Source organism: Oryza glaberrima, chromosome 7 (assembly GCF_000147395.1).
Source record: "Oryza glaberrima chromosome 7, OglaRS2, whole genome shotgun sequence".
NCBI classification, from domain to species: domain Eukaryota; kingdom Viridiplantae; phylum Streptophyta; class Magnoliopsida; order Poales; family Poaceae; genus Oryza; species Oryza glaberrima.
In genome coordinates, this window is record NC_068332.1 from 26,289,189 (window position 1) to 26,315,265 (window position 26,077).

Consider the following 26,077-nt stretch of genomic DNA (forward strand, 5'->3'; position numbering starts at 1 on the left):
CATGCATACATACATATACATATATCTCCATCAACTGATCCCTCTTAACTGACAGATAAGATTCTGATCCTCCTCTAACTAACTGACATGAGTTGGATTGGCAGATACTATATTTCTTTTCTTTTCTTCGTCCGATGAGGGTCATTAGCTAGCCAAACTAACAACGGCGTTGTGTGTACATGACCATACTCCAGGCAGCAGGTAGGAGTAGAGGAAGGGGAATGATTCTGCCGTCCTTCCTAGCTCCCACCTAATTGACGCGTCCCACCTCTCCAAATTTCTTTTTCTTGCTAAAAAAATAAATAAACGAAAGCTCTCTCAATAGGCTGCGATTTCCTTGCTTTGCTTTCCAGTTCGCCCTCTGCACCTTTTCCATCGCCTTTTTCAATTTGGAGGTCGGTCTGCCGGCCTGTCTCTCAATCTCTTTTTTGCTACTCCATAATATCGATGATGATAATAATTGATTGATTGTCCTCCCCGACCCGATCCATCCATGTTTTTACCAGCCCCAGTCCCACTGGCCCACACAAAACAAATTATATTTCACCACTGCTACACTCTCTCTAGTCACACCACGGGTGTGTTTAGTTCACATCAAAATTAGAAGTTTCGGTTGAAATTGGAATGATGTGACGGAAAAGTTAAAAGCTTATGTGTGTAAGAAAGTTTTGATGTGATGAAAAAATTGAAAGTTTGAAGAAAAATTTTAAAACTAAACTCGGCCAACATATCGATATATATAAACCGAATAAAAACAAGCGGGTCGGACTAATATGTACTCCTCCAGTAGAGCTAGTATTAGCCTCGCCATTAACTTGGGATGCTCAACTGACATTGCATTGCCAATTGCTACTAGTAGTAGAGTAGAGTAACAAACGGGATAGAACTCCTTTCTCCATCTATTATTGATCATGAAATTATGCCTGTAAAGTGCAACCACATATATATGGCCTGGCCCTGGACAGAACCCCACAATTCAAGCAAATTCACCACTCCTAGTCCAGTACTACTACTTAATTAATCATTTTGCTTTCCTTTGAGGCCACTTCGATTTGTACTAAAAACATAGAAAATTCAGAGAATTTTAATCCTATAAAAATACCTTAAGAAGTATTTAAAATAAAAGATTGAATCATATAAAAATACATTAAGGTATTTAAAGGTAACATTGGTTTCGGCATACCAGTTATATAAGAGGTCCGAACATGTATAAAAATTCTTGTCTCTCATCTTTTTTATCTTAATCTTGCGAATACTCTGGTTCCAGCGATACATATACTTTACAAATACTGTAGTTGGGATATAAATCCTCGACAGGTACCAGATATGATATCTATGGGTATCAAGACTGGTACCAAGATAGTAAACATGATTCCACATAGGTACCAAGCCAAAAAATGGTTGCGCTCACCGGTGCAAAGTGTCAATCCCCTTTTCCATTTCTCGTAAATCCCCTCTCTCTATCCTCATTCCCCCTATTCAGCCATGTTCAATGACTACTTCCTAGCAAGGCGGGACCCTTCTCCAGCAAGCCCTCCTTCCTTCCCCTTTCTACGGTAGAGTGGTCGAGCTTAAGATAAAATAATAATGGTTGGAAAGAACACAACAGGAGGATAGGCTCATCACCGTAGCTTTACTCAAAGTTGCCAAGGACAAAGACGAGATCGTCGTGGCAGCTCGCCTACTCCGCATCATGGTCAAGAAAAGAGGCGTAGCAAATCCCTTATTTCATCCCTCACTCGCAACCCTCTCCCACCTCTGACCGTCACGCTGGCATCAACATCGATTTGGTCCACCCATGGCCACCCGTTGCTATGGCGCTCATGAGCTCCCTCATCATCTATCTCATAGATTTCTCGATCCGTTTCCCCGGACCCACTAGAATGTCCAAGCCCATATCTGCCAGGAGACACGTTAAAAGAGAAGGGAGACAGATGAGGAGGTAGGGAGGACGGGGAGAAGTAGAGCGAAGAGAAATGAAGCACGTAAAGTATAGAGGTTGAAACCGTACACGTTGGTGGATACTTAAGACGGATAATGTTTTGTAGTATTCCCGTATTGTTAAAGAACCTAGAAATACTAGCACTATGTAACTTTGCAGAAACACTATAGTATGTATTTACTAGTACTTACCCTCCTCCGATAAAAAAACTCAATTCTAGATACGAATCTAAATATATGTCTAAGGGCCTGTTCACTTTGATGCCATTTTCAACTTTACCAAATTTTGGTAATATTGCTAAAAAAGTGGCTACATTTAGTTTGCTACCAAATTTTGATAACTGTATAAGAAATCTTGCCAAAAATTTGCCAAAATTTTTATAACTAGGCCAAAATTTTGGTATGGTTTTTTTTGGCAACAAAGTGAACAGGCCCTAAGTTGGTAGTTAATGAATCCACCTCATATGACAAGCTTCCTAATTATACCTGCCCCTGCTTGTCCTGCGCTGTTCCTCTCTATCGACTCTCTCACTCCTGCACATCACAGGCAGGCAGGCAGGCACAGGCTGTGTCCCCAACACAACACAAGACTACTACTCCCAAATCCCCAATTTCATTCTCCTTGATCCCACCCAGCCACTCAATCCCAGATCCGAATCCCACCTCTCCGTCTCCTTCTCCGGCGCCGGCCAGAAATGCTGCCCTCCTCCTCCTTTAGGCGTTGGGGGGAGCTAGAGCTCTAGCTAGCTAGCTAGGTGCGACGCGACGACGTGATGGCTGGTATTGCTAAGGAGAGGCGGCTGCCGCCGGCGCTGCCACTCGCCACTCTCATCGGCCGCGAGCTCCGCGCCGGGGGCTCCGAGCGCCCCTCCCTCCGCTACGGCCACGCCGGCTTCGCCAAGCGCGGCGAGGACTACTTCCTCGTCAAGCCCGACTGCCTCCGCGTCCCCGGGGACACCTCCACCGCCTTCTCCGTCTTCGCGGTATCCTTCCTCTTCCTTGATCTACTACTCCATTTTATTCATTCATTCATTCACTACTCCTCCTCATCATGTCACGCGCTGGATCCGTCCGTCTTTGCTTGCTTGCTTCGCCTCAGGTGTTCGACGGCCACAACGGGGTCTCGGCGGCGGTCTACAGCAAGGAGCATTTGCTCGAGCACGTCATGAGCGCGCTGCCGCCGGACATCGGCCGCGACGACTGGCTACAGGCGCTGCCGCGGGCGCTCGTCGCCGGCTTCGTCAAGGCCGACATCGACTTCCAGCGCAAGGGTGAGCCCGGACGGATCGTTTGCTCACGACTGACGCCTCTTGAGATCCCCGCAACTAATACATCATCTACTGGTCAGGGGAGGTGTCGGGGACCACCGCAACGCTGGTGGTCGTCGATGGATTCACGGTCACGGTGGCGTCAGTCGGGGACTCGCGGTGCATCCTGGACACGCAGGGTGGTGAGGTGCAGCTGCTCACCGTCGACCACCGCCTGGAAGAGAATGCCGAGGAGCGGGAGCGGGTTACCGCCAGCGGTGGGGAGGTCGGCCGCCTCAATCTCTTCGGCGGCCAGGAGGTACCGATTCGCCCCGCAGTTTGGTAGATAATGGCCAGATTGAAAAAAAGAGAGGCTTCGCTTTTGCGATGCATTGCTATGTGAAGCTTTGTTTCCAGTCGGCCATGTTCTGTTTTGTGATGCATTGTTGTTGTTTGATGCTTTGTTCTAGGTTGGTCCTCTCCGGTGCTGGCCAGGTGGCCTGTGCCTTTCAAGATCTATCGGGGACATGGATGTCGGGGAGTTCATTGTGCCGATTCCACATGTGAAGCAAGTGAAGGTGGGTAGCTATTAGAAAGTGGATGCAATTTCTAGCTTCTTTTTCTATGGTGTATTGTAGTATAATTTCTTTTTCAAGGTTGTCACTTTCTTACTCGGTAATTGCAGCTCTCAAACATTGGAGGAAGGTTGATCATCGCATCAGATGGTATATGGGATGCACTACCCTCTGAAGCAGCAGCAAAGGCATGCCGAGGTTTACCTGCAGAACTGGCTGCAAAGCTTGTGGTTAAGGTAATTCTGCATGTGGCTGTAGCCTGTAGTACTTATACATGTCATTGTTGCTCGTAGTATTTGGCATGGTGGACTCAATTACAAACTTTAATATCCATTTTTACGTTTACTCATGCAGCAAGCTCTCAAAAAAAGTGGGCTGAAAGATGACACCACTTGTGTGGTGGTTGATATCATCCCTTCCGATTATCGTTTGACATCGCCGCAGTTGTCCCCAAAGAGAAACCAGAGCAAGTTCAAGTCTCTTCTTTTCGGTAGAAGGTCACACAGTTCAATTGGAAAGCTTGGAGGCAAGTCTGCCTCTTTTGGCTCTGTGGAGGAATTATTTGAAGAAGGCTCTGCAATGTTGGAAGAAAGGTAGGCTCTAATTACTTTTTCTATGATCCATCAATACCATCATGTACTCGTTAGTTAATTCCATCCTCATAGTTCAGTAAGTTTTATTATTTGTTAAGGTATTTTAAACCAATGATTTTTTGACCATCTTTAGTATGGCATGGTAAGATTACCATGTTTTCTTGATCAGTTGGAGGCATGTTTTATCTCTCATGGGCTTATGTAGTTATATGTCCTTTTTTAATCAAGTTTCTATTGACACTTTTGACCATCATTCACATGTATGAGAACTCATGAAACTTTGTACCACCTGCATTGTCCTCTTATAGTTTCAGATTTCAACTGTGCATTTTAATTTTGCTTACTATTTTTAAATCTGGAATTTGGGTCTGAGAAACCAGTGCAGTACCGATTTAGTTTAGCATTTCTTATTGATCCATCTATAATGGTACCCCAAGACACTGAGTTGTGCTTCTATTTACACTATTGTTCTATTGTTGACACTGTCACATCACTTCTGTCAAACTTGAGAACAGATTGTGCGCCATATTCTTTTTGTAATACCACATTCTGTTTATAATTTATAGGTTATAACTGAGTAGCTGATTTGAACATGCTAAAGAAAAATGCATTTTGCCGTTCTGTTAGCTGTGCTGGTCACAGAAGACCAACCAATTTTTTTTACCCTTATTATTTTCGCATTTTGCACCTGTCAAGATGGCTGATCATGTAGATAAGGATAGGCTAGATTACAGTTTCTTTCTGACCTATTCTTCCGCTGTGCTCAGTCTACGATCCACTTTATTAGGATTCCGTTGGCACTCTTGAGCTGTACCGGCATGTATATATGTAAACTGGATGAGATCAATACACCTGCGCGTTGTATCAAAACTCTTTCATGGTATCAGACTCTTCTCGATCCTAATCATCTTCCGCTGCTTCTCCATTCTTTCTTCTCTATGGCGTCGAGCTCTGTCTCCTCCGACGATGTCAACCCCTTCGCGGCAGGCTCTGTGGCCATCTCGGCGGCGACAGCGCAACTCATTCACATCAAGTCCCATGTTCCCGTGATCCTTGATCTCGGCGACTCCACCTTCGGCACCTGGCGCACCTTCTTCACCATTGCTTTCCGCAAGTTCGGCCTCCTCGATCACATCGACGGCACGACTGATGCCCGCCTCAAGCTCGACGACGCCGAGTGGACGCAGATCGACACCTGCATCGTCTCATGGCTTTACGCCACACACTCCCCCGACCTCCTCTCCGCTGTGATCCAGCCGGACGACGACGCTTACACCGCCTGGAACGCCATCAGCTCCCAGTTTCTTGACAACGTCGTCCAGCGCACTGTCTAGGCCCGGCAGGCGTTCCACGCTCTCCACCAGGCTGACATGACCATCACTGAGTACTGCGGCAAGATCAAGGTACTGGTAGACACGTTGCGCGACGTTGGCTCGCCTCTCACGAATCAGGATCTCGTTGTCAACCTCCTGAGCGGGCTGAACGACAAGTTTGCCCACTGTGTCTCCACCATCTCCGCGGCACGGCCGCCCATGACGTTCCTCCAAGCACGGTCCTTCCTCCTCCAAGGAGGTCTGGATCACCAATCGCGCACAGAAGGCCGCGACCACCGCCCTGCTTGCTGCCTCGCAATCCGCCGGCGCCTCCTCCAACGTGCCCGCCGTCGGATCCTCCACGCCTGCATCTGCTCCACCTGCCACCGGCGCCACTGGCAGCAATGGCGGCACTGGCGGCAACGGTCGCCCCCGCAAACGCAAGAAGCAGGCTGGTCGCGCCGACGGCACCTCCGGCAACTCTGGCCCCTCCGGCAACTCCGGTGCGCCCATGGCGTCTTGGGTCAACCCATGGACCGGCGTTGTCCAGGCCTGGCCCATCGCGCGGCTCCCTCCCACCTCGTCAGCTCCTGGCATTCTCGGCTCTCGCCCTGGTGCCGCCCCGCAGCAGTCCATGGTGGTGCAGCAGGCTCCGGCCGGCACGCTTCCGCCGGCGCTCTACCAGGCTCTCACCGGCCTGTCTCTACAGTCGACTCCGCCGAGCGCCACGGATTGGGTTTTCGATACTGGGGCCTCCACTCACATGGTTGGCAACTCCGGTATGCTCTCCTCCACTGCCCCCTCTACTTCTCGTATCATCGTTGGCAACGGCGCCTCTTTACCCGTGCAGTGCATGGGCACGGCCACCGTCCCCACTTCTTCTTCCTCCCTTCTCTATCTTCGCGACGTTCTTTTTTCTCCATCTTTGATTAAAAATTTGATTTCTGTTCGTCGTCTTACTCGCGATAATTCTGTCTGTTGAATTTGACCCTCTCGGTTTCTCCATCAAGGATCTTCGCAGCAAGACGGTTCTTCTCCGCAGTGACAGCCCTGGTGATCTCTATCCGCTGCGTTCCGCTGCCACGCCACTTGTTTCTGGCTTCCATGCCTCTGTCGACCTCTGGCACGATCGCTTGGGGCATCCTGGCCGGCCGGCGCTCTCTCGCATTTTGAATAACTTTAATTTTAGTTGTAAACCGAGTTCTCACAATTGCAACTCATGTCGTCTTGGAAAACATGTTCGCCTCCCGTTCACTGCATCCTCGACTGTTTCTCCTTTTCTCTTCTCCCTTTTGCACTGTGATATATGGACTTCGCCTGTGTTGAGCTGTTCTGGTTTTCAGTACTATCTCGTTATACTTGATGACTACTCTCACTACGTATGGACATTCCCACTGCGTCGCAAGTCCGACGTCGTGCCCATGCTCCTCACCTTCCATGCATTCGTTCAGGCGCAATTCGGACGGCCGATCTTGGCGTTTCAGATGGACAACGGACGTGAGTTCGACAACACCATTTTTCGCTCGTTCCTCGCCGTACATGGCATTGTCTCGCCGCCTCGTCACAACGTCTTCTCCAGCACATCATCAACCAGCTCCGAGTTGAGTTCGTGATGAAGGACTTAGGCCCGGTGCACTTCTTTCTCGGCATCCAAGTGCGCCGCACGGCCGACGGCTTCTTCCTTTCACAGGAGCAGTACGCCGGTGACGTACTTGATCGTGCCGGCCTGGCAGACTATAAGCCGGCGCCGACACCTATCGACATGAAGGCCAAGGTCTCCAGTACGACAGGGCAGCCCTACAGTGATCCGACGTTCTATCGTAGCATCGTCGGGGCACTCCAGTACCTCACTCTCACACGGCCGGATTTGTCTTACGCTGTGCAACAGGTTTGCCTTCACATGCACTCGCCGCGGTACGTGCACTGGACACTTGTAAAGCGGATCCTCCGTTATGTTCGTGGCACGACGCACAAAGGTCTGCAACTCCGGCGTTCTTCTACACCATCACTCACCGCGTACTCCGATGCGGACTGGGCCGGCTGCCCCGACACACGCCGCTCGACGTCCGGCTTGTGTGTCTTCTTTGGCGACTCTTTGGTGTCGTGGTCCTCCAAACGACAGTCCGTCGTGTCTCGCTCCAGTGCCGAGGCTGAGTACCGGGGTGTGGCGAACGCGGCTGCTGAATGTTGCTGGCTCCGTCACCTTCTCGGCGAACTTCACGTCAAGCTCGACAAAGCCACGCTTGTGTACTGTGACAACATCTCCGCCGTTTACCTGTCCAAGAATCCAGTTCATCATGGTCGTGCTAAACATGTGGAGCTGGATGTCCACTTCGTCTGGGAAAAGGTGGCCGTTGGGGACATCCGCGTCGTGCACATTCCGACTCGACAACAGCTCGCCGATATCATGACGAAGGGATTGCCCACAGCGCTGTTTGAAGATTTCCGATCCAGTTTGTGCATCGTCGACGACGCACCAACTGCGGGGGGGTGTCAAGATGGCTGATCATGTAGATAAGGATAGGCTAGATTACAGTTTCTTTCTGACCTATTCTTCCGCTGTGCTCAGTCTACAATCCACTTTATTAGGATTCCGTTGGCACTCTTGAGCTGTACCGGCATGTATATATGTAAACTGGATGAGATCAATACACCTGCGCGTTGTATCCAAACTCTTTCAGCACCTACATCTGAAATTAGTCCTGGAGGTGGTACACCGTCCTATATTTTGGTTTGTCTTATGCATAGATAATTCTCATTGAAGCCTGGAAAACAAACTACATTTTTTAGTGGTGATAAGGATTTGAGTGCTCTGAAGGTCTTCTGAAAATTTCACAGTTCTTACTCAAGCTACGCCAGTGCCTAGTTATCTACTTCTGATTATATAACTCAAATTACTTGTATTTTTTGCTCATATGAGGTGGTCATTAACAACCAGTCCTTGGTCTTGCAGGTTGGGTAGGAATTTGTCCTTGAAAGCAACCTCGGCACCTCTTCGTTGTGCTATCTGCCAGGTGGACCAAGAACCATTTGAAAGTATGATGACTGAGAAAGGAGGCAGTTACTGCTCTTCCCCATGCGCCCCCTGGGGAGGTCCATATCTTTGTTTGGAGTGTCGAAAAAAGAAAGACGCAATGGAGGGTAAAAGATCAAGCCACTCTACAGCGTGCAGGTGAAACAGAGCAGGGGATTCTGGACAAGGTTGATGTTGAGTGTAAAAACTAAAGATGGAATAATAAGTTGCTGGATTGAATTATTATTTTCTGAAACTAACTGCATCCTCAGCCTGGTATAAACTATGTCTGGCTGCTGCTAACCGGTTTATCGTCTGCGCACAACTCTGATGGATTTTTTTTTCTTTTAATATTCTTGAGGAAATAGCTCACATAACTTGGAGCTTGTAGTTTTGGATTGTATCCTCTAGTGTGTATTGTGTAGGAATGGGCATGCCTAATGCTGTGTGTGACTTTTTATTTGAGCTAGTATACCAGAAGGCTCTTTGTAATGGATGAATTAATGTACTTTGCTGGAATCAAATTAATTGTCAAGCATATACAGTACTTAATAATCACCTTTCTTTCTTTGTGTGTTGAATTTATTTAACAAGTGGTTGTTAAACAGAATAGAAGCTACTAGGTGGGGAGCAAAGAATAACTAGTGCTACATCCAGAATGCTACAGGAGAAAAGGAGGAGTTATGCTTGGAGACAATGTAGGAGGCATTGGTGCGGTGGATGGAAGTGTGCAGTTCCCCCTGGTGGTCGTACTTGAGGCCGAATATGGTGAGGCGGAGCAGGCAGCCATGGGCATCGTCGCCGAAGGCGTGCTTCCAGTCGACTCCCTCTCGCAGCACGCACTCGAGGAGGCAGAACCTGCCGCTGCCCTGCATGTACGCAAGGCTGGGCCTTATTCCTGACAACGCCATCAGCTGCCTCTCCTGTGGATCCTTGCAAAACAGCTTCTCCTGGAGCAGCTTCCACTCCGGCGGGGCGCTGCTGCTGCGGGAGGCGACTCTGCAGGCGCAGACGCGGCCATCGGTGAGGCGGAGACCCACCCACGCGTCCAGCTCGGCGTCGTAGTAGCCTTGCCTCTCGAATGGCAGCATCCAGTCGCCGTGCCACCTCCACTCGCAGTGCTTGGTGTCGAAGGAGAAGGTCCCCTTGTTGCCACCATCGCTTCTGCTGCAGAAGGCCTCCTTGACGGAGACGAAGAAGGTGCATTGGTCCGGGTGCACGGCGTACGACACGATCTCGTCCAACCTGCCGTACGGCGGCTGCGACGGCACGGATTTCCATGTCCATTCCTTGACTCGCGGAAGATGGCGCTCGGTGCATGGCACCGCTTCCCACGACATGGCCTCCATGGGGTGCGGGTTCAAGTAGTTGGTGTCGTAGTCGTACAAGGCGTACATGGTCTTGTTGTCGGCCATGGCCATGGTGATGTTCGGCCCGCCGCAGAGCTTGTTGGGGAGGGGAGGGCCGACGGTGAGGCCACCGGTGTCCGTGTCGTAGACGAGCGCGGGTGTGTGGGGAGGTCGGGTGGCGAAGATGCTGCTGCCCAAGGCGAAGAAGCACATGCCGCTGTGACGATCCGTTCCGAACTGGAGGAGTGCTGGCTCAGGGAGGAGCAGCATGTCGTCCTCCTCGGAATCGGCCAAGGCGTCCACATCGATCTTGTGCATGCGGTACGCATTGTCACGGTCATCCAGCATCAGATAGAGGTGCTTCCTCCTCTTCTCCGGCGCCGGCGCCGTCTTGACGCCACCGCATCTGTCGTACTCATCTCTGTCCTGCCGCTTCCGCTTAGACGACATGATCTCGATCGATCAGTTATGGCGCTGAATTGAAGGGCGTACGTTCGAGCTGGCCGCCCCGATCGACCAAACCCATTATAAAAAGGTACGTACAGGAAATCCGAAATAGAAACGGACAGGGCGGCCAATTCGCAACTGATCTGAGTCGGTTCCGGTCGTCTCGTCGCACGGTGATCCGACTCATATATACTAGTACTACCACGCCTACACGGGCCCACCTTCAGCCACCTTAGCGTTATATCTAGTAGCGTTCTATAAAAAATACTCCCTCACTATCAAAATATACAAGCATTTTTAATATAGTGACAAGTCAAACATTTTTAACTTTAACTATTAATAGAAAAAAAATAAAAAAATCAATCATATAAAATTGATATTACTATATTTATGATTAAACAAACTATCATAATACGTAATTCTTTTTATTTAAAACGTCTTATTTTAATAGATATTACTGGTCAAAGTAGCATCTCGAAGACCGTGTCAGAATCCAAAAATGCTTATGGGCCTGTTTGGGGGGAGCTTCTAGCTACCGCAACTTCTCCCAGAATCAGAAACTTGTCAGGGTTTCCGACCATGTTACATATCGATATGGTATACCCGCGCGTGTACGGACGTTTTCGGCATGCGTTAAGGAAATTCATCACGGAGCTCACAGATGGAAGGAGTCCTACTCGGACAGAACTGGGTCGTCATTGTATCGTGCCGGGTCCGATGTCTCCGAGTCCTACTTGGAGACCAGTTGACCTGCGATATAAAAGGGACCCCCTGAAAGGACCTAAGGCATCGAATCTCATAGCCAACACATCCACCACAGCCTACGGAGTTGAAGCCTACAGGAGCCAAGTCGCAGGGAGATCTAATCGAACCTGTTCGATTACGATCTCATCGGTATCATCGAGTTCCGCTATTCCCTTTGTAATCTGTGGTTTCCATCATATAATCCCATATCAACTGGATTAGGGCTATTACCTATCAAGGGGCCTGAACCAGTATAATCTTTGTTTTTTGTCTGCTTGATGTCGTACTACGTAGATTCTCGTACCAGCGTACCCCAGTACCCTCTATATCCGGTCTATGGGTATCCCCCGTCGACAGTGGCGCGCCAGGTAGGGGAACTTGGTGCTCAAGGTTCTACTACTATGTCATCCAGCTTCGTCGACAACAACGTCAACACCAACCTCAACCAAGGAGTTCCTACTTCAACAATGCTGGTGTGGACTCAAGTCGGCGAAATCGTCTTCCTGCCGATCTCGGCTGGTCCATCAATGACCGGAAGCGAGAACGCAGTGGCTACAACCCAGGACGACTCCATGTCGAAGGATCCTCCCGCCGAAGCGGAGAAAAGAACGTCGACAAAACTCCCCCCAAACAGTCCAGCTTTTGGTCCATATTCTGAGATGCTGTAGTTGTAGAATCAGAAAATGAATTAGAAGTCAGAAGCGAGTTTCCTAGCTTCTTCAGATTCTCGCCACCTAGCTTCTCACCAACTGTTTATCAGAATCTTAAGCTCCCCCAAACATGGTCTATATTTTGGGACGGAGGGAGTAGTAATATTGGGCATTTCTAACGAGCAGGTTCGTGTCCACGAGCACAATACTTCCTCATGTAATATTGGGAAGTGAGAACTCCACCTCTCCGCGTGTAAAACGAAGTAATCGGTTAGTGCATGATTAATTAAGCAATAGTTAAAATAAACTTGAAAATGGATTATATGATTTTCTAAACCAACTTTCCTATAGAAAACTTTCGAAAAAACACACACCGTTTAATAGTTTAAGAAACTGTCACACCATGAAGTTCCCCATTTTCTCTTAACCATAAATCACTTAAGAACTTGCCTCAAGAAATTGCTTTGTTAACCTAGAGCAAACCCTTAATTAATAAATGCATTTAATAAGTGGGAAATGCTTGGTGAAATTTTTCTTGAATTCCCCATGCTAAAATAGACTAACAGAATTTTTAGTGAAATTTTGAGAGCAAAGGAAAATAATTTTAATAATTCAAAACCAATTATTGGAATTAAGTAAATCCAAATTCTTTTTCCCCTCCTTGGTCGTTGGGCCGTTTCCGGCCCAACTCTTCCCAACTCCTACTGTCGGCCAGCTTCATGCGGCCCCCTCCTTCCGTTGGGCCGGCCCGAGGCCACGATCTAGTTGGCGCTTGCGCCCTCTCCTTGCCTAGGTCGCCGTCAGGTGGGGCCCACCTGTCGGGATTGTCCCCTACCTTTGGCTGACGGAGCCGGAGGCGCAACTGCCCACCCGTGCGCTCCGCACCTACCTCGTGCCCCACTCACGCCCCACACACCGTGTCCGCGAGATAGTCGGAATTCGGTTTTTAATCTTGCCATCCCTCTCTCTCTCCTCCTCACGCCGCCGATGGTTTCGCTCCTTATCTAACCACATCCGAACTCCCCGAGTCCATAAAATCAATCCCTGGCCTCCCTTCCTCCTTTTTCCCCAAACACCGTGGCTCCTCGTGCCCTAAATCGCCCTAGCAACGACGCTCGCATCGCCACCACCTTTTCCACCAACTCCGGCCGCTTGTAGCCATTGCTAGGGTCGCCATCGCGCAGCACCGTCACCACCACTTTTGACGATCGTTGTCGGTGATATGGGCCTGGGGGTCTCAAGACTAGAGGGAGGAGGCTGCCCCCAATACCACGTGGCCCTCCCCCGAGGGGAGTCAGGCCCGAGGTGGGGCGGCGGCCACTCCTTCCCAGACACTGGATGGAGGAGGCTGCCCCCCAATACCACGTGGCTCTCCCCCCAGGGGAGTCAGGCCCGAGGTGGGGCGGCGGCCACTCCTTCCAGACACTGGATGGAGGAGGCTGCCCCCCAATACCACGTGGCCCTCCCCCGAGGGGAGTCAGGCCCGAGGTGGGGCGGCGGCCACTCCTTCCCAGACACTGGATGGAGGAGGCTGCCCCCCAATACCACGTGGCTCTCCCCCGAGGGGAGTCAGGCCCGAGGTGGGGCGGCGGCCACTCCTTCCCAGACACTGGATGGAGGAGGCTGCCCCCCAATACCACGTGGCCCTCCCCCGAAGGGAGTCAGGCCCGAGGTAGGGCGGCGGCCACTCCTTCCCAGACACTAGATTGAGGAGGCTGCCCCCCAATACCACGTGGCCCTCCCCCGAGGGGAGTTAGGCTCGAGGTGGGGCGGAGGCCACTCCCTCATGTGACTAGGGGTCGGGCTCCCCCGACCCCCTCAGCGGGTCGCCATGTGCGGTGGGTTAGGTGGCCACCTTCGAGCGCTCACCTACCCGCATTAATGGCGACCTGAGCAGGCGCGGCACGCCGCATTTAATGTGGCGTGCACCCCGCGCTAAATTGGTCTGTGACTGGTCGAATGACCGACGGGACCCAGGGTGTCAGGCGTACTACTGCATGGGTCAAGGGGCGTGTACCCTGTCTTGTCCCATTAGTCATGATGATGAGAGGTCTTAACCTCTCATCCCGGCCAGAGTTGGTCCATCCGCCCTGGTCAATTGGGGTTTCCATTTCCCGATGCAAACAGGGACCCAGAAGTCTCCACCCATTAATAGCAGCTGACATGGGCGCCCCTCGTGTCAGGCGGTAAGATTTTACAGGCCTCATCATCAAGATGACGTGCGCTTGCTTCCCAAGTCAAAAGACAAGACAGGCATTTAATGCAAAACACTTCTCCACCAGAGCTAGGTTTTTGGGCCCATGTGGTAACCTCTTGAGGTATAAAAGGAGGTCCAGGCCTAGTGAGGGGGGAGGGGGGATTCGGGGCGATCCATTGGACGCTCTAGAGCAGTCTCTAGCCCCGGATGATCAACACCACATTTTACTCCAACAAGGAGATCTTGTAATCCTTCACTCAAGGAGCATAGCACAGGAGTAGGGTATTACGCTTCATAGTGGCCCGAACCTGTATAAATCCATTGTGTCTCTTTTGTCTCGAGGAACCTCGGATCTCACCCGCTGCCCCCGGCCGAACCAAAAAAAGGGGGGCCTCACTGTTTCCTGGTGGAGGAGTTAACCCTCCGACAATCGTTAAGTACCAATTTCTACCGCAAACAACAATTATGAAAAATTATCATTTCTCACAGTATACTAATAATAAATAATATAGTTGTATTAGGATTAGAGAACTAATGTGAATGTACACGGATTGAAGAGCTCACATGTCAGTGGGTCCCATAATTTTTTTAGTGTGAATGACAAATGGGTCCCACATATTTTATTTTTAATTCTAATACCACATAAGCGACACGTGGGACGAAGACCAGGTTAACTCCGCCATGTAAGCGCCACATTGGCAAAACTGCCTTCCAAAACTACCGAGTGAGGGGTTGAGATATCCGGTAGTGTGGTACACGGATATAAAACCATTAGTGAAGGGAATTCAATTGGCCTTATAGAGAGAGAAGAAAGAAAAGCCAAATGGGCTTGGGCTGGAACTGATAAGTCGAGGCCCCCCGGCCCATGTAGGTTCCAGTAGTCCAGTGAAGTCTACGCCGATGCGAGCGGGGGGTGGGGGTTCAAAATTCCCCTTCCCACCTGAGCGGAGCCTTTTGTCTACTTCGACCACGGCTGAGCATCTCTCTCAGCGGTATCCTCCTCAATAATCCGGCCCCCAATTCGTACACCGCTAGGGTTTCGATCCCGATTCCCCATTTCCAATGTCGGGTGACCGCTACGGCGGAGGGGGAGGCGGAGGCGGAGGCGGAGGCGGCGGCAGCGGCAGCGGCCACCGGAGGGATCGGTACGCCGAAGGGGGAAGGCGCGGCAGCTGCTCCCCGCACCCGCAGGACCGCTACGGATCAGGACGGCGAGGAGGAGGTAGCGGACGGGGAGGGCTCGTCGATGGCGACCGCAGCGGTGGTGGTGACCGTTACGGCGCAGGGGGCGGGGGCGGCAACGGCAACGGCAAAGGCAGCCGCAGCCGCAGCGCCCATCCGAGGGACCGCTACAGCGGAGGCGGACACCTCTACGGCGGAGGGGGTGGGTACACCAGCGACCGCGGCCCCCCAACCTGCAGTCATAGATACGACGGCCAATCGAGTAAAGAACACGGGGACAGTTTCTACAGCGGCGGGAACAGTTCCAAATTCGCAGATACCCCGCGCAACAACCAACACCAACCATTGACCAGCATGAGATTCATTTTAGCAGGATTCGGGTCCCCGCTCAAGGCCGAGGTAACTGCATTTTAAGCTTCGACATTATCGTGTTTCGACAGGCGGCAAGCATGAGTTAGTTGCGTTTAACGGTTTAAGGCCTAGTTCCTTTCACTTCAAGAATGAATTAGTTCAGTTCATCGCTATAGTTTGAGTTCATGAATTAGTTGCGTTAAAGGCCTAGTTCTTTTCACGGACTAGCTGTTCTGTACCTTTTTTGATTCTTTACAGAGTATGGATGGATCAACCAACTATAGGTTCGAGTTTAGCCAAGATACCTACATGTCAAAGTGTATTAAAATCCAAGAATGAATTAGGGCTATATACAGGAAAAAACATTATGAATTCAGTTGTATTTGTTTCCTTTACATGACAAGAAAGAACTAGTTCAAAAGGTATAGTTCTTTTGATGAAATTTGATGAATTTGTTGAATTCAATGCAGTGCAAACAATTGATCAATGGAATGGGCGGCCAAGTTCTTACTTCTTTGGAATATGAGATAGCTACACACATTGTACCAATGGTACCTATTCTCTGTCCTAGCATTATATGGTAATTATACGCAGCAAGTGTTTCTAATTATGCTTTTGTGTCTTTATAGGGAGGACGAGAAGGCGCTGCCATAGTGTGGGAACTTGACGGAAAAAGAGTATACTCTAAAGAGTGGCTTGACTCACTGTTGTATGTGCGGCCCAAAGCATTAGAGGTTTGTTTGTGCTCCTGCTTCTGGCCACCAACTTTATTCTGTGTCAGATTCTTTATGTTGAAAATCTGTGTCAGATTCTTTTTGTTGAAAATCTGTGTCAGATTCCAATAATGTGCATATTAAACACTGTACTGTTAGCGAGTACTTAATCCACCTTATTAAGCATGCTCAATTCAGCCCCTATATTGCCAAGTCGAATGGACAGATTTTTAAAGTCAATCGTTCAACATATTGTTTCACTTCTCAATTTTTTCCCTAAATACATTTCGTCTACAATATCAATGTGATTCGCAATACTTTTTCCCCTTAATTACCCCAATCTTAATTATCCATTTTTGAATGTCGTTTCTCAGGCGTCATCTACTGGCAGGACTAGGAATGGTAGTCAAGCTCTATATCCTGGGGAAAGGAGGGTAAGGAGAAGGATCAATTTTGATTCATATCATGATGACGGTGCTTCACTTTGCTCCAAACATCATGACATATTCAAGTGTCCGTTTGATAAATCCACACAAACAACATTGCTCCAATTCGCTGAGAAGAATAGGAAGAATCTGATATACGCAGGCCCTACCCCTGGGAGTTTTGACACTCATTGGTCCATTGTAGGAAGTACTGAGATCAAGTTGAAATTGCGAAGAGCTTTTAGACTTATTCAAGCCCTGCATAAGGAAAATATATCACTTTGTGGAAAATTTGGTGCTGAAAATTTCTTCTATGATGATGATAACAATGCAAGGATTGGAAATCTTATGGAAGACAATTTGAAATATGGCGCTGATCTCAGTGATAAGAACTTGGACTATGAGAGCTTTGTTAAGATGGTGAAGAAGGAGGTTTTTGTACGCACATCAATTCCAAATAGTCTTTCAGAATGGCTATGTTTGATGTCTTCAGGTGTCAAAGGGTTTGAGTACCTGCTCTGTCATCATGATGGTTTGATGGAACCAAGGCAGAGTGCTAGCTCATTCATGTCTCTCCATGACATTTTTTTGGAGATCGAAACATCTGATCCAGCAGCCTATGGGAGTGTGCTGTCTGATCTTAGACAGTACAATTATTGGAAAAGTAAGATGCCAAATAATTCCTTCCTAAAGAGCACAAAGGAATATATGGATAAAGATGGCAAGCAAATAGAGTATAAGGATGATGTGAAGGATCTCTTGAGGTTCCTTAGAAACTGCAGGCGTCATGCGGCACAGTTCAAGGAAGACGAGTTTCCTTCCATAGTGGACCATTTCTACCCAAAGCTGATGTGCGATTTCCAGAAAGCTATGTTTAAGGTCGGCAAATTGCAAGACCTGAATCTTGAATCAACTATGCCATGAAACATGATTTTGGGCTACCTGGATATTCTGGCGCTGCTGATGTGCAAAAATGGTCATGTAAGAAAAGTCATGCCATGTAACAATGCCATCATTTGGATATTTTGGGTCAGCTACATATGGGAAACATGGAAGCGATGCTACTGATGTAGAAAGAAAGATTGAAACAATGATATGTGTGCACATTGTGCACTGCTGGAATAATTCTGAAAACCTTGTTAGCTTTATAGTTGTGAAATATTACTGTGGGAGAAACCGCTTACCTTGTCCAGTCTGATTGCGACATACATGGTGGTTAGTTGTCTTTACACTGAGGCCAACAAAGTGTGAGCTGGATATGAGCTCTTTTCTTTCTCTGATGTGATGTGAAATGTAATTACTGGTGGGAGGGCTGCTGATATTTTGTGGATGACAAATGACATTGTAGTTCAGTTTGGAACCAAATTGCAGTTTTGGGAGTATGTTTTTCTTGTGCAGCAATGGCATCGTTTGTTGAAGGCGGAGCTCAGTGCAGAGTTGCAGACACTGCCGGCTGATACCGGCGTTCTCTGACATGCAGTGCAGAGCCCCCGGCCAGCTGACCACAGAACAAAGGGTGACCATGATGAACTTAGAGCTTGCGGAGTGATGGAGCTGTGTGTGCAGGCTGTGGACTGGACAAGACATTCACGTCCGGCCGGAGATGAGGTGCTTGCTGCTCAAGAGTTGAACCATCTTTTGGATCGATCAGGGAAAGCCTTCCTAGTCATGTCTTCTTCCATGTGTACTCCTATGTGACAGACAGCCAGCATGCAAAGATTTCTGCATGCGTGTGCTCCATTTTTCTGGATTTAAGCAGAGGAAGCAGCGTAATTGGAGTACGGGATCTGTTCTTTCTGTTTGATCTATCCTGCCGCTTGGAAATCGCGTGCTGTATATCATATGTGGATGGGAGAGATGGCAGTGAATTGAAGAGTTAGACTGCGAGTATACGCAGCTAGCGTCAATGTATTTACGATTGGATTTGGAAGGAGTATACTACATTTGGCTTACAACAGCCACCACGCTAGTAGAGTTGACGACGCGAATACAAGAGGCGGCGGCAGCAATAGCACTGGCGTCCACCGCCGACGCCGGCCAGGACTGACTCCAGAAGGTAATCGCCCCCCTTGCGTCTCGCAGTTTCACACTTTCACTCGGTTCTATGCACATTTTGGGCTTGCTAGTAGCTATTGAGTGACGAACACAAAATTTAGGGTGGAGTTTGGTGCTGTGATTGGTTAATTAGTTCGGTGCTTTGCGTGGTACCCATTTCGAACATCAGGAAGTTGAGCATAATTCCAAGGAGGAGGTGTCCATGGCGTACTTCTCTCGGCTCCCTGCTGGTTGTCCATGCAGGGGGCAGCTGCTCACCATGGACCACCGGCTGGAGGAGAACGCTAGCGGTGGGGAGGTCGCTCCGGAGTTTGGTAGTGAATGGCCAGATTAAAAAAAAAAGGGCAACTTTTTTTTTATGCATAATGTATTGTTGTTGATGCTTTGTTTTAGGTTGGCCCTCTTGGGTGCTGGCCAGGTGGCCTGTGCCTATCAAGATCCATTGGCTGTAGGGGGGCGATTTCACATGTCGACCAAGTTAAGGTGGGCAGGAATTACAAAGTGCATGCAGTTTTATAGATTCTTTTTCTAATATGTTGTACTGAAGGCTGGACTTTTTAAAGTTTTGAACTTCACTATTCGGTAAATGGAGCTCTCAAACATTGGAGGAAGGCTGATCATCGATCAGATGGTACATGGGATGCGCTTCCCTCTGGGCCGCTCTGGCTATGAAGCAGCGGCAAAGGCATGCCGGTTGCCGAGATTTACCTGCAGAATTGGCTGCAAAGCTTATGGTACTTGGCATAATTGACTCAATTACAATTTTTGGCATCTAGTTTTGCTTTTACTTTTACTTATGCAGCAAGCTCTAAAAAGAAACTGGGCTGAAAGATGACACCACTTGTGTGGTGGTTGATATCATCCTATCCGATTATTGCTTGACATCGCGGCAGTTGTCCCAATAGAGAAACCAGTGCAAGTTCAAGTGATCAAGTTTCTTCGTTCTTGTAGAAGGTGACACTGTTCAATTGGAAAGCCTGCCTCTTTCGGCTCTGTGGAGAAATTATTTGAAGGATCTGGGATATGCTGCAAGAAAAGGTATGCTCTAGTTACTGTCGCTATGATCGATCATGTACTTGCTGAGTTAATTGCTTCCTCACAGTTCAGCGAGTTTTCTGATTTGTTAAGCTTTTTAAAACCAATGGTTTTTTTTTAACTGGACGGACATCAATCATGCCTATTTCCTGGATAATCCCATATGTTTAGTACTTCAAGGTAAGATTACTTTGTTTTGAGATGTGCTTATAGCGCAGTAGCAGGGGTTGCTGGCATGTAAACCGTTGGCCCGGGTTCAATTCTCGTGGAGCACTCTCACGAGAAATATTTACTTATTTCTTCTTAAAACTATTGACATCAAGCCCTTACTTGGTGTCCAACTTTTTAGGATTGCTTTGTTTTCTTGATCATTTGGAGGCCTGTTTTATCAAGTTTCTATTATCACTTTTGGCCATTACACGCACACGTATGAGAAATTGAGAACCCATGAAACTTTTAACTCCTACCACTACCACAGAACGGGGTAACACTGCTAGCCTATTACTGTCTGTTCGGCGTGAACCGATGGTGATCCAACACTATTGGTTATATACTTCTTGCATCCAATCCTACCCAAAAGTCATAGAACCGATAATACTTAGTATCACTGCCGGTTCGTGTCATGAACAAGCACTATCCTGTCCATTGAGTATTGAACCGACAATGGCCTTGTTTGGATCCTCGTGGCTATTAAATAGCCCTCTATAATTTTGCTATTTAGAATTATTAAACGTAGATTACCGACAAAACTGATTCCATAACCCCTAGGCTATTTTGCGAGACGAATCTAATGATGTATATTAATCCATAATTAGCGGTTGATTACTGTAGCATCACTGTAGCAAATCATGGATTAATATACCTCGTTAAATTCGTCTCACAAAATAGCCTAGGGGTTATGGAATGGGTTTTGTCAGTAATCTACGTTTAATACTCTTAAATAGCAAGATTCTGGATGGCTATTTAATAGCCCTCCGGATCCAAACAGGGCCAATGATACTCGAATTGCATTTTTTTTAAAAAAATAACTTTTTCATACGAAGTCGGATGAAGATAATCTTTATATTGTAGAGCTTTACGATATGTACCGATTTATCATCGATAATATTTTCTTTTGAGATTGTTTACATGTCTAAATACTAGCATATTGCCTGTGCATTACAATAGGATTTTAATTAAAGAAAATTATTATTAACTCATTATATCATCATTTTTTTATACACCATCTCTTAATTTTTTCATATATATACTCTATTTGTTACTAACATGTTTATTCTCTTTGCTCCACATTGTGATTTTTTCCTTTCCATAGAAAGTAGGGAATTGTTGGTTGGGTGGTTGATATATGGACCCTTTGGCACACGTTCTTTTTCATTTCCAAGGGAGACTGGGAGTGTTAGCAGATTCACCACTAGCACCATCACTACTATATTTTATAGGAGTATAGATATGTTAGAAGTTCTCAAATCTATTTAGATATTTAAAATTTGTGGTCTCATGATGTTTGATATAACATCTTGGATGGTGATAAGCTCTATATCAAAATCGTATATCTGAACGTGATGTATGATTTTGTAGTTGATAACATTTTCATTAGAGATTATTTACATGTCTGAATGTGTTACAAAATTTAATAGCGATAAATCACAACCCTAGCCCTCCTCTCATCTCCACCCCCACCGCCGCCATACATCATATCACAAACCATCCTAGCAGCGCCTCCTGTCTCCTCTACCAGCGACGCGTTGAACGTTTTTACAGCAGCGACAACACCAGTAGAATGGACGACATGAATACAAGAAGAGTAGTCCACAATAGGACAAGACGACGACGATGGGCACTGCTCGGAATCCTCTGCGGCATGGCGCACTCGTGCCCGTTGAACAACACCCTCGTCGGGAACCCGTCGCCGCCGACCACGTCGATGCCGCCGCCGCTCCTCTTTTTGGTGAACAGCAGCACCGACTGCTGCTTCCCGGCCACGGGGTAGTCGACGCCGCTCATGTTGCTCTCCCTCTTGAGGTACTGGAACCCTTCCCTCCCCTTCATCAAGATCATGGTGGTGCCGTTCCCCATCGCCGTGGCGTTGAACGTGAACGCCTGCTCGAACCCGTCGTACGCCTGCTTCTCCATCGCCACCGCCAAGAACCACTCCGCCACGTCCGCGCCCTCCCAGTTGAACAGCGTCGCCCGCGCGCTCCACCCGCCGGCGTAGTCCGTCGCCACGTGCCAGTTGATGCTCACGCCGCAGCTGTCGCCGCAGGGCATCGGCCTCGGCACCCCCAGCCGCTTCTCGCCGGCCCACCACACCGCCTCCCTCCCCCGCCTCTCGAACGGCATCAGCAGCGCGTACGGCGGCAGGAGCATCGACGGCGCCGTCGTGCTGCAGGCCGCCGCGGGGCTCGCCGGGCAGCCGCACGCGCAGGTTCTGCAGGGGATCACCGACTCGTTGTAGAACGCGGAGAAGGTCACGCAGCAGCTGGGCGGCTTGGACGGCGGCGCCGCCGTCATGTTGCACACCACCTGCCATGTCGCCAGCGCCAGCGTCGTCGACGCGAGCCCGCTCGGGTCAGGGAGCTCCGTTGGGGTCACCCGCACCGGCTGCCCGCACGCGTACTCCGGATTCAGCGGCGACGCGCCGGACACCCTGAAGTTGGCCGGAGCGTACAGCTTGGTCCGGTTGAGGTCAGGCGGCATCTTGTACACCTCCATCTGGAACGCCGACTTGGACTGCGCCGCGTCCACGGACTTGGGCAGCATGGTGCCGTTCCGGCAGCAGTGGTCGATCCCTCCGATGTCCTCGTCGCCGCGGCGCGACGGCGGCAGGTCAAGAACGGCCGGCTTGCGGTCGCAGTTGAGCACCTTGGAGAAGTCGAGGCCCTTGTAGAAGGCTCCCTGCGCGCCGTAGACGCAGTCGGTGGCGCCGACCTGGCGCGGGTAGGCTCCTCGCATGGAGCTGATGAACTCGCCGCGGAGCCACTCCCACGACAGCTCCCAGCCGTCGAGGCGGCCCAGCAGCGCGTCGTTCTCCAGGGTCACCTGCGCCAGGTACGTGGTCTCGTGCGCCTGGAGCACGTCGTAGGTGATCACCAGGTCGCCCGCGCCGCGCGGGAGGTACGACGTCGCCCTGCCCGCTTCCAAGTCGCCGGCGCTCGCGTTCGCCGCGGCCTCCGGCGTGAGGACGCAGCAGGTTGAGAGGGTCGACGTGGAGACGTTGATGGCCGGCGGGCAGGTGTAGGACGGGTCGGCGAGCGAGAGCGCGGAAGGGAGCGGGACGTACGGCGGTGGCCCCGCGAACAGCGTGCCGACCAGGTTGAGCGTGGCCTGTATCTTGGTGAGGTCGCCGGCGGTGGCGATCGGGGTGAGGAGGTCCGTCTGCGGGTAGCCGGAGAAGGAGGTGGCGTTGTCTGCCGTGGTGTTGTAGGGCAGGTCGGCGCCGGAGGTGAGCACGGCGCCATCGAGTTGGACGAGGATTTCGCGGTGGTGGAAGGTGAGGCGCAGCGTCCAGGAGCGGAGAGCGCGGGTGCCGGAGTTGAGGACGGTGGCGGTGGCGCGGAAGGAGTAGGGCTGGGCGTCGGCGTCGGGTGCGGCGACGAATGGCCTGATCTTGTCACGGCGATCGAGGTTGTAGGTGAGGAGTATACCGTTGCAGTCCATCTCCGGCGGCGGCGGCGGCGGGGGCGTGGTAGGCTGTGCCTGCGCGGCGGCGACAAGAAAGACAGCAGCAGCAAACAAGACGGCATAGCGCGCCAAAGGATTATTGGCGATGATGAACACGGCCATGTCCGAATTGAATTGGTACTCTCGATGAATCGATGTGCTGCTTCAATTTTCGTTGTTTCTTTACTTTGTGGTGATTGGATAACTAGAGAGATTTAGTAGAGGGGAGGAGAAGAAGCTGCAGAGTGAGGCAGAGGAGTTGACGAGAGAAATTGACTGACCGACTCCATCGTTGTAAGCTACTGTTTGGAAGATTGCAACAAGAGCAAGAACGAGTCAGCGCAGTGCAGTCCGCATGACATACGGACGGATCGTAATTTTCAAGGATGAAAGTGTAATCAGAGTGTGACATATGGACGCGGTTTATGCTGTGCTCCCTGCCGTTGACACCACCGTCATGCTCTGTTTTCCTTTCCTTTCCTTTCCTTTCTCACCTCCGGGCCCCGCCTTATTGACGTCATCCAGCCCGAATGGGTCTAATGGGTTGAATTTGATAGGCCGTGTCACCTGAAATCGTCCGGACAAAAAAGGTTATCTTAAGGAATAAGTTTAATTTACCAACAAATCCGATTTTTATCCTTCAATCAAAAACCAGATACAGCGGGTCCCTCAACTATCAAAACCGGTACATATGAGGTCCCTCGACGGTTTAGATGGTGGTTTTGGCTGACGCGACGCTTACGTGGCTAATTTGGCTCGGTCTTCATCTAATGTGACGTTTACGTGGCAATTTGATCTGCAAGAATAATAAAATTAGTGGGACCCACATGTCAGTTTCACATAAAACATAATTAAAAATGGTGGGCCCCACGTGGGCCCCACATGTCTTCCCTTTCTCCCCTCTTATCTCTATCCTCTCTCTCATCTCTCCGGTGGGAGAGGACCATGTGAGGTCCGCCGTGCCGAGGCTCGGGAAGGCCGACGGCGCGCAGGAGGGGCTCTGGGAGCGTGTCCCTTCCGCTCTTTGCCTTCACCGACTTCTTGGACAGCGTCGGCGTTGACGATGATGACGTCCCGTCCGCCGGCGTGGCGCCGGGGGGATGCAGCGGGAGGGGGCCCGAGTTGCTGTCATTCGGAAGGCACGCCTGGGAGCTCGCCTCCACCACCAGCCAAATGCACACCACGTGGTCCTTGCCGGCGCTGGCCAGCCAACGGCCATTGGTGCTGAACTTGATGCTCCAGCTTGACCCCTCGTGCGCCATGATCTCTTGGCACATGTACAGCCCGGTGAGCTCCTTGCATGACTTGCCGGATTGGTGCGCCTTGAGCCGCTCCGATGACGACGCCGAGGATGACGACGAAGAGGTGGCGTCGGCGGCGGAGGACGTGGTCGTAGATGGGGTTGACTTGCTGTTGCCGCTGCTGTCCTTGTCCTGGATGAAGCTGATGGCGACGGACTTGATGTTCTTGAGCCAGCCTCCCTTCTTCTTGCCGCCCGACGGCTTCTCGGCCTTGGAAGGCGCGCCGCCGGAGGGTGACGCGAGCTGGCCGCTGTGAGGAGGGAGGCGGCACTTTAAGCCAACGAGGAATCGAGGAGAAAATCTCTTTGCATGCACCTGGCTCAGCGGTTCTGGAACTAGACCTCCACTTGCCGCGGTCGGAGGTTGAGCTGCTTTGCTAGCGCCACCTTCTGCTTCTGCGCGCTCGCCGGCGACCTCCTCCGCCGCCCGCGGCCTGCCGCCGACGCCCCGCCGCTCCGCCGGCATGGTCCTGCCGCCGCGAGGACGAGGGAGAGCCGAGAGGGACTCCCCACAATCTTTATTTTTTAAGTTGACATGTGGGCCCACTATTTTTTATTAATTTTTTGGTGAAACTGACATGTGGGTCCCACAAAGTTTATTATTTTTCCGGATCAAACTGCCACGTAAGCGCCACGTCAATCCCACATCAAATGAAGACCAAGTCAGATTAGCCACGTAGACGCCACGTCAGCCAAAAACCGCTGTCAAAACCACCGAGGGATCTCTTATACACTGGTTTTGACAGTTGAGGGACCCGTTGTATCTAGTTTTCTGATTGAAGGAGGAAAATCGGATTCGCTGACAAGTTAAGGGATCTCGGATGAACTTATTCCTTCTCCTAATAGGGAGATTTATTACGAAGACAAACGTCCACTTCACATCCATCAACTATAGGTCCAATTTCGACCCAAACCGCAAAACTTGGGTAAGTGTCCCTCAACTAAAGCCCCGTTTGGTAGGGCTTCTAACTCCAACTCCTAGCTCCAAACTCCTACTCCAGTTAGAGCTAGCTCCCATTGGAGTTGCAGACCTATCAAAAAGTGTTTGGCAAACTTTTAGCTCCAGATCTGAAAAAAATTGAAAAAAAAATCCCCGCCGCCAGGCCGCACGTCGTCGCCAGCCGGCCAGCCCCTGCGCCGCCGCCGAGCCCGTGCACCGCTGTTGAGGCCGCGCGTCGCCGCCACCAGCCCGCCGGATCTTGTCGGAGAAGATGGGAGGAGAGAGAATGGGAGGAGGAGGAGGAAGAGTTTAGGGGTTGTTCAATGGCATTTTTGTGTAAATACATC

The 26,077-nt window shown here is 50.1% G+C and overlaps 4 protein-coding genes across 7 annotated transcripts; 2 read left to right on the forward strand and 2 right to left on the reverse strand.

Moving 5' to 3' along the window:
• The first annotated feature begins 2,446 nt into the window (after positions 1-2,446).
• On the forward strand, positions 2,447-20,495 carry LOC127778603 (probable protein phosphatase 2C 33). 2 transcript variants are annotated; one of them, XM_052305220.1, is made up of 7 exons: positions 2,451-2,924; positions 3,041-3,212; positions 3,290-3,507; positions 3,659-3,766; positions 3,874-3,999; positions 4,118-4,356; positions 8,623-9,254. In XM_052305220.1, the coding sequence occupies exons 1-7, from the start codon at positions 2,715-2,717 to the stop codon at positions 8,843-8,845; spliced, it is 1,296 nt and encodes a 431-aa protein (XP_052161180.1). In that variant the 5' UTR covers positions 2,451-2,714; the 3' UTR covers positions 8,846-9,254. The 2 variants fall into 2 exon arrangements, with proteins under 2 accessions (XP_052161181.1, XP_052161180.1); XM_052305221.1 differs by lacking the exons at positions 3,874-3,999; positions 4,118-4,356; positions 8,623-9,254 and adding exons at positions 19,388-19,529; positions 19,747-20,495 and having other exon boundaries at positions 2,447-2,924.
• Positions 15,080-19,495, forward strand: LOC127778601 (uncharacterized). Of its 3 annotated transcripts, none has more exons than XR_008018534.1 (6): positions 15,117-15,650; positions 16,073-16,153; positions 16,232-16,336; positions 16,690-18,796; positions 18,965-19,278; positions 19,359-19,495. XR_008018534.1 is itself a non-coding variant. In XM_052305219.1 (4 exons), the coding sequence occupies exons 1-4, from the start codon at positions 15,132-15,134 to the stop codon at positions 17,662-17,664; spliced, it is 1,680 nt and encodes a 559-aa protein (XP_052161179.1). In that variant the 5' UTR covers positions 15,080-15,131; the 3' UTR covers positions 17,665-18,958. The 3 variants fall into 3 exon arrangements, 1 of the variants encoding a protein (XP_052161179.1); XR_008018535.1 differs by having other exon boundaries at positions 19,189-19,278; XM_052305219.1 differs by lacking the exons at positions 18,965-19,278; positions 19,359-19,495 and having other exon boundaries at positions 15,080-15,650; positions 16,690-18,958.
• Positions 20,496-20,508: 13 nt separating the features above from the next.
• On the reverse strand, positions 20,509-23,621 carry LOC127778600 (COBRA-like protein 7). The gene has a single exon (XM_052305218.1). It carries the CDS (start codon positions 23,611-23,613, stop codon positions 21,586-21,588), a length of 2,028 nt encoding a protein of 675 aa, XP_052161178.1. The 5' UTR covers positions 23,614-23,621; the 3' UTR covers positions 20,509-21,585.
• A 292-nt stretch (positions 23,622-23,913) lies between these two features.
• LOC127780350 (uncharacterized) lies at positions 23,914-25,256 on the reverse strand. Its single transcript, XM_052307247.1, has 3 exons — positions 25,236-25,256; positions 24,435-25,061; positions 23,914-24,057 (listed from the first exon to the last, which is right to left on the reverse strand). The coding sequence occupies exons 1-3, from the start codon at positions 25,254-25,256 to the stop codon at positions 23,914-23,916; spliced, it is 792 nt and encodes a 263-aa protein (XP_052163207.1).
• Between the last annotated feature and the right edge of the window lie 821 nt (positions 25,257-26,077).

What these genes read in the sequence shown, in the direction of transcription:
- LOC127778603 (XM_052305220.1), top strand. Translation starts at nt 2,715, where the DNA reads ATGGCTGGTATTGCTAAGGAGAGGCGGCTGCCGCCGGCGCTGCCACTC. An exon ending in CCGCCTTCTCCGTCTTCGCG is followed by an intron (nt 2,925 to 3,040) that starts GTATCCTTCCTC and finishes GCTTCGCCTCAG; the next exon opens with GTGTTCGACGGCCACAACGG. An exon ending in CATCGACTTCCAGCGCAAGG is followed by an intron (nt 3,213 to 3,289) that starts GTGAGCCCGGAC and finishes TCTACTGGTCAG; the next exon opens with GGGAGGTGTCGGGGACCACC.
- LOC127778601 (XM_052305219.1), top strand. Translation starts at nt 15,132, where the DNA reads ATGTCGGGTGACCGCTACGGCGGAGGGGGAGGCGGAGGCGGAGGCGGA. An exon ending in GGTCCCCGCTCAAGGCCGAG is followed by an intron (nt 15,651 to 16,072) that starts GTAACTGCATTT and finishes AATTCAATGCAG; the next exon opens with TGCAAACAATTGATCAATGG. An exon ending in TGCGGCCCAAAGCATTAGAG is followed by an intron (nt 16,337 to 16,689) that starts GTTTGTTTGTGC and finishes GTCGTTTCTCAG; the next exon opens with GCGTCATCTACTGGCAGGAC.
- LOC127778600 (XM_052305218.1), bottom strand. Translation starts at nt 23,613, where the DNA reads ATGGCCGTGTTCATCATCGCCAATAATCCTTTGGCGCGCTATGCCGTC.
- LOC127780350 (XM_052307247.1), bottom strand. Translation starts at nt 25,256, where the DNA reads ATGCCGGCGGAGCGGCGGGGC. An exon ending in TGCCGGCGGAGCGGCGGGGC is followed by an intron (nt 25,062 to 25,235) that starts GTCGGCGGCAGG and finishes GTTGGCTTAAAG; the next exon opens with TGCCGCCTCCCTCCTCACAG. An exon ending in GGCACGGCGGACCTCACATG is followed by an intron (nt 24,058 to 24,434) that starts GTCCTCTCCCAC and finishes GGACGATTTCAG; the next exon opens with GTGACACGGCCTATCAAATT.